Source organism: Anolis carolinensis, chromosome 6 (genome assembly GCF_035594765.1).
Source record: "Anolis carolinensis isolate JA03-04 chromosome 6, rAnoCar3.1.pri, whole genome shotgun sequence".
NCBI lineage: Eukaryota > Metazoa > Chordata > Lepidosauria > Squamata > Dactyloidae > Anolis > Anolis carolinensis.
Genome location: NC_085846.1, coordinates 2,648,345 through 2,655,251, shown reverse-complemented (window position 1 = coordinate 2,655,251; position 6,907 = coordinate 2,648,345). Strand labels below are relative to the sequence as shown.

The following is a 6,907-nucleotide window of genomic DNA, read 5'->3' as shown; positions in this document are numbered from 1 at the left end:
GTGAGTGCGAATCCTCTATCTTTCCCATTTGCTCACATTGTTGTGCCTTGCGCTCCTTTGCAAGTAGAAGTGAGTGCAAATCCTCCTTCGCCTTCTCACTTTGTTGTGCATTTCTCCCCCTTTGCAACCAGAAGCGGGTGCGAATCCTCTGTACCTTTCCCATTGGCTCCCTTTGCTGTGCATTGTGCCCTTTCTGTGCGCAAGTGGAAGCAGGTGCGAATCCCCTGCATCATTCCCACTTTGTCGTGCCTTGTGTTTCGCCGTTGCAACTGGACATTGCTGCTAATCTTCTGAAGTACCTCCACTTGCAAAGTTAAATCCGAGTCCCTTTTCGGGGCCACCGCAATGAAGGCGCCACTCTTCCCATTGCCGTAGCTGGAACTGGACTTCTCCTTTTGCTCCGGCGCAAGAAGCCAAAGCACCGTCCGCTCCTGACGTCCGGCGACTGGCCAGACGGGGGTCCCCGGCCCAGGATGGAGGCCTCGGACTCGGACGTGCGGCTGTGCGGCTACCTGCGCAAGCAGAAGTCCCACCGGCGGCGCTTCTTTGTTCTGCGCTGCGCCAGCGACCGTGGCCCGGCGCGGCTGGAGTACTACGAGAGCGAGAAGAAGTTCCGGGCGCAGCCGCCGCGTCCCAAGCGGGCCATCCCGCTCAGCAGCGCCCTCAACGTCAACAAGCGGGAGGACGCCCGGCACCGGCACCTGGTGGTCCTCTACGGCCGGCAGGGCACCTTCGGGGTGGCCGCCGAGAGCCCCGAGGAGCAGCAGGCCTGGTACGCCGCCATGGTGGAGCTGCGCAACAAGGGTGAGTCCCGGGCGCCCCGGAGGGCATCTAGACCACCCCTCTGCGGGAAGGGGAGGGGGCTTGGGGGGCCGTGGGGAAGGAGCATTCAGCGGGGGGAGGGTTCCCAGGGGCCAACAAATAGGAAGGGACGGCTAAGACATAACACAAAAGACTTTTTAAATACTTCCTTCTTTGCTTCCACGCTGGGCTTCTTTCTCATTCAGATCAACAGCTTCGCTCTCACAGAGCCTCCTCTCACAATGAACCTACACAGGAGCTTCACACAATAGCTTTACACACAGCAGCCTTCACACTGGAGCTTCTCATACTGAGGCCTTCAACCTGGGGCTTCCCTCACACTGAGGCCTTCTCACACTGAGAAGTGACTACAAGGAAAAGGGACTTTGGGACAAATACCTGGTGTGGTCCTTTTGCACCCAAAGGCTGAGACAGTGTCCTTCTCCAACTAGAGACTTTCCACATGCCAAATGTGAGCTTTGCTCTCGCAGAGCCTCCTCCCACACCAAACTAACACAGGAGCTTTGCACAGTAGCTTTACACAGCAGCAGCCTTCACACTGGAGCTTCACACATGAGGCTTTCAACCTGGGGCTTCTCTCACCGAAGCTTCTCACACTGAGGAGTGACCACAAGGAAAAGGGACTTTGGGACAAATATCTGGTGTGGTCCTTTTTTACCCAAAGGCTGAGACAGTGTCCTTCTCCAACTAGAGACTTTCCACATGCCAAAGTGAGCTTCGCTCTCACGGAGCCTCCTCTCACACCAAACTTACACAGGAGCCTTGCACAGCAGCCTTCACACTGAAGCTTCTCACACGAGGCCTTCAACCTGGGGCTTCTCTCACGGAAGCTTCTCATGTTGAGGTCTTTCCCCACAAGGGAAAGGGACTCTGCGGAGTTTAGAGTTTCAGGGACTTTGGGACAAATATCTGGTGTGGTCCTTCTGCCCCCAAAGACTGAGACATTGTCCTTCTCCAACTAGAGACTTTCCACATGCCAAATGTGAGCTTTGCTCTCACAGAGCCTCCTCCCACACCGAACTAACACAGGAGCTTCGCACAGTAGCTTTACACACAGCAGCCTTCACACTGGAGCTTCTCTCACTGAAGCTTCTCACACTGAGGCATGACCACCAGGGAAAGGGATTTTGGGGAGTTTGGGGTCTCCTAGACTTTGGGACAGATATCTGGTGTGACTCTTTTCCATCCAAAGACTGAGACAGTGTCCTTCTCCGATGGGAAGAGACCTTCCACATGCCAAATGTGAGCTTTGCTCTCACAGAGCCTCCTCTCACACGGAACTTACACAGGAGCTTTACGATCAGCAGTCTTCACACTGGAGCTTCTCACATGAGGCCTTCAACCTGGGGCTTCTCTCACCGAAGCTTCTCACACTGAGGCATGACCACCAGGGAAAGGGATTTTGGGGAGTTTGGGGTCTCCTAGACTTTGGGACAAATATCTGGTGTGGCTCTTTTCCATCCAAAGACTGAGACAGTGACCTTCTCCGATGGGAAGAGACCTTCCACATGCCAAATGTGAGCTTTGCTCTCACAGAGCCTCCTCTCACACGGAACTTACACAGGAGCTTTACGATCAGCAGTCTTCACACTGGAGCTTCTCACATGAGGCCTTCAACCTGGGGCTTCTCTCACCGAAGCTTCTCACACTGAGGCATGACCACCAGGGAAAGGGATTTTGGGGAGTTTGGGGTCTCCTAGACTTTGGGACAAATATCTGGTGTGGCTCTTTTCCATCCAAAGACTGAGACAGTGACCTTCTCCGATGGGAAGAGACCTTCCACATGCCAAATGTGAGCTTTGCTCTCACAGAGCCTCCTCTCACACGGAACTTACACAGGAGCTTTACGATCAGCAGTCTTCACACTGGAGCTTCTCACATGAGGCCTTCAACCTGGGGCTTCTCTCACCGAAGCTTCTCACACTGAGGCATGACCACCAGGGAAAGGGATTTTGGGGAGTTTGGGGTCTCCTAGACTTTGGGACAAATATCTGGTGTGGCTCTTTTCCATCCAAAGACTGAGACAGTGACCTTCTCCGATGGGAAGAGACCTTCCACATGCCAAATGTGAGCTTTGCTCTCACAGAGCCTCCTCTCACACGGAACTTACACAGGAGCTTTACGATCAGCAGTCTTCACACTGGAGCTTCTCACATGAGGCCTTCAACCTGGGGCTTCTCTCACCGAAGCTTCTCACACTGAGGCATGACCACCAGGGAAAGGGATTTTGAGGAGTTTGGGGTCTCCTAGACTTTGGGACAAATATCTGGTGTGGCTCTTTTCCATCCAAAGACTCAGACAGTGACCTTCTCCGATGGGAAGAGACCTTCCACATGCCAAATGTGAGCTTTGCTCTCACAGAGCCTCCTCTCACACGGAACTTACACAAGAGCTTTACGAACAGCAGTCTTCACACTGAAGCTTCACACATGAGGCCTCCAACCTGCGGCTTCTCTCAGTGAAGCTTTTTACACCACACTGAGGCCTCTCTCACACCGAGGCCTCTCACAGCAAGGTGCTATTGCCACAAGCAGAAGTCTGTTTCCCTTCTCTCACCGTTCGTTCCCCTCAGTGCGGATGCTGCTAAAGATAATCCCAACTAGGCAGAGGATGGGGAGCAAAAAGAGCATATTTAATATATATATTTAAGGAAGATTTTTCAGAGGATTCTTAACCAATCTATGGTTATATTTGTGCCTTTTGGGTCATTTCTGATGTAAGGAGACCCCATGCTGGCTCCCATGGCTTTTCCAAACTCTGCCAAGTGCTAACGAGCCATGCAGCCCCCTCCCTCCCTCCCTCCCTCGGTGCTAATTAAAGGGATCCCTTTCTTGCTCCCTTGGCCTGTAAATAAGTGTCTCAGCCTCCCAATTAGTCCCCGTCAGCAGCTGTCCGGCCTTTGGCCAGTGTCCAGGGATGCCGTCCAGGGATTGCACAACTACAAACTGGGAGAAACAACAACAACAACAACAACAATAATAATAATAATAATAATAATAATACAGTGTTCCCTCACTTATCGCTGGGGTTAGGTTCCAGAGTGGCGCCTTCATTGCGGTGGCCCCGAAAAGGGACTCGGATTTAACTTTGCAATAAGTGAAAATCCATGAAGTAGGGACACTATATTTATTTTAATATTTATACATTATTTTAGTAGTTAGACACTATTTTAAGTCTTTATCAACCAATCGTGTGTTGATAAATCGCCTCCTTCTCCTCCCGTTGCTCCTTTTCTTTCCCTTTGGCTTCTCCTTCCTCCCTTCCTTAGGCTGTAAATTGTAATTTTTTATGATTTATAATAGTCTTCTAGAGTTTATTGAAAAACCACGATACAGCGAATCCTCAAAAAGAGAACTGCAAAGTAGTGAGGGAACACTAGTAATAATAATAATAATAATAATAATATAGTAATACATAATACTAATATTGTGCTATACGAATAATATATCATATTGTATATACGTATAATATTGGTATTAGCATTATAATGTAATACAATATGACAATAATACAATATAATAATAGTAATAATAGTAATATTGTAAATAGTACAATATATACAATGCTGGTTTTATGTAAGCCGCCCCGAGTCCCTCTGGGGAGATGGTGGCGGGGTACAAAAATAAAATTATTATTATTATTATTATTATTATTATTATTATTATTATTTTATTTCTTACTCACCTCTCCTTGAGGCTGCATGGCAGAATAATGTCAGGCTAGATGGTCTTTGGAGGTCCCTTCTGACTTCAGTGGAGTTTAGTCTGCCTGGGAACCTAGAAGAGTCTCCTTGTTTGGAGCCCTTTAAGCAGAGGCTGCATGGCCATCTGTCAGGAAGGCTTAGATTAGGCATTCTTTATTATTATTATTATTATTATTACTACTATTACTACTACTATTACTTTATTTCTTACCCACCTCTCCTTGTGGCTCGAGGAAGGTTACAGAATAATGGCAGATTAAGGTCAGACTAAATGGCCTTTGGGGACCCCTTCCAACTTTAGTGGAATATAGACTGCTTGGGAGCCCTTTCAAGTCTGGAGACAATTAAGCAGAAGGTGTACAGGCATCTGTTGGGAGGGTTTTGATTGTGTTGCCCTGCATGGTGGCATAAGGTCAGACTAGATGGCCTTTGGGGACCCCTTCCAAATTTAGTAGGATATAAAGTACTTGGGAGTCCTTTGAAGTCTCCTTGACTGGAGCCCTTTGAGCAGAGGCTGGATGGGCATCTGTTGGGAGGGTTTAGATTGTGTTGCCCTGCATGGTGGCATAAGGTCAGACTAGATGGCCTTTGGGGACCCCTTCCAACCTTAGTGGAATATAGACTACTATGGAGTCTTTTGGAGTCTCCTTGCCTGGAGCCCTTTGAGCAGAGGCTGGATGGGCCTCTGTTGGGAGGGTTTTGATTGTGCTTCCCTGCATGGTGGCATAAGGTCAGACTAGATGGCCTTTGGGGGCCCCTTCCAACTTTAGTGAGATATAAAGTACTGGGGAGACTTTTGAAGTTTCCTTATCTGGAGCCCTTTGAGCAGAGGCTGGATGGGCCTCTGTTGGGAGGGTTTTGATTGTGCTTCCCTGCATGGTGGCATAAGGTCAGACTAGATGGCCTTTGGGGGCCCCTTCCAACTTTAGTGAGATATAAAGTACTGGGGAGACTTTTGAAGTTTCCTTGCCTGGAGCCCTTTGAGCAGAGGCTGGATGGGCCTCTGTTGGGAAGGTTTTGATGGTGTTGCCCTGCCTGGCAGAAGAGGGTCAGACTAGATGGCCTTTGGGGCCCCTTCCAACTTTAGTGAGATATAAAGTACTGGGGAGTCTTTTGAAGTTTCCTTGTCTGGAGCCCTTTGAGCAGTGGCTGGATGGGCCTCTGTTGGGAGGGTTTGGATTGGTCTTCCCTGCCTGGCAGAAGAGGGTCAGACTAGATGGCCTTTGGGGGCCCCTTCCACCTTTAGTGAGATATAAAGTACTGGGGAGTCTTTTGAAGTTTCCTTGACTGGAGCCCTTTGAGCAGAGGCTGGATGGGCCTCTGTTGGGAGGGTTTTGATTGTGCTTCCCTGCATGGTGGCATAAGGTCAGACTAGATGGCCTTTGGGGACCCCTTCCAAATGTAGTAGGATATAGACTACTGTGGAGTCCTTTGGAGTCTCGATTGCTTGGAGTCGTTTCAAGAAATCCATCTGTTGGGAGGGTTTGGATTGTGCTTCCCTGCCTGGCAGAAGAGGGTCAGGCTAGATGGCCTTTAGGGGTCCCTTTCGTCTCTCTGAACGTGCCGTTCTTTGGCTCTGTCCGGTTGTTCCTGCCCGGACCCTCTCTCTCTGGGGCCAAAGGTTATTTGGGGACCTTTGCGCATGCCTTGCCGTGGGGCGCATGCCACAGAGAGGGAGAGAGGCAGGCGCATGGGCCGAACTTTGCACCAGAGGCGCATTGGAAAGAGGCCGGGCTTGTGCGCTCCTCCGGGGGCCCCCCGGTTGGCACATTGAATGCTTCATTGGCCCGATAACCCTTGGCCCCGTGGCTTTCTCTCCTGCGCTCGCTCTATCCATGCGTTTGGATATAGATCTCTGTGTGCGCAGCTGGTATGCGCTGGCGCATGGGACACGCTGTCCTGGCCTGGATCCTGTGCCTGGCCGGCCTTGGAAAAGGGCCACGGCCACTTCCGGGGTCCCGGGGTCGCCACAAGGAAACGGTCCAGGGGTTCCGATGTGGATGACGGAAGGAAGGGGCACCCAGAGGCCATCTAGCCTGACCTTATGCCACCATGCAGGGAAACACAATCCAAACCCTCCCAGAAGATAGCCATACAGCTTCTGCTCAAAGGACCACATACAAGGGAGACTTCCAACTAAATATTCCACTAAAGTTGGGGACCCTAAAGGCCATCTAGTCTGACCTTATTCTAGCATGCAGGAAGACACAATGAAAACCCTCCCCAGCAGATGTCCGTCTGGCTTCTGCTTAAAGAGCACAAGGCAAGGAGACGCCAAAGGACGTCCATATTCTGTTAAAGTTTGGAAGGGACACCCCAAGGTCTAGTCTGACCTCATTCTACTGTGCAGGAAGATATAATTAAAAACCCTCCCAACAGATG

The 6,907-nt window shown here is 50.4% G+C and overlaps 1 protein-coding gene across 1 annotated transcript in view; it reads left to right on the top strand.

The window, feature by feature from the left end:
* The first annotated feature begins 473 nt into the window (after positions 1–473).
* Positions 474–6,907, top strand: part of LOC103282162 (insulin receptor substrate 1) — a 20,413-nt gene continuing 13,979 nt past the window's right edge. The window contains exon 1 of the mRNA XM_062957601.1: positions 474–804. Within this exon, the coding sequence (XP_062813671.1) occupies positions 474–804 (331 nt within the window). The remainder of the gene's footprint in view (positions 805–6,907) is intronic.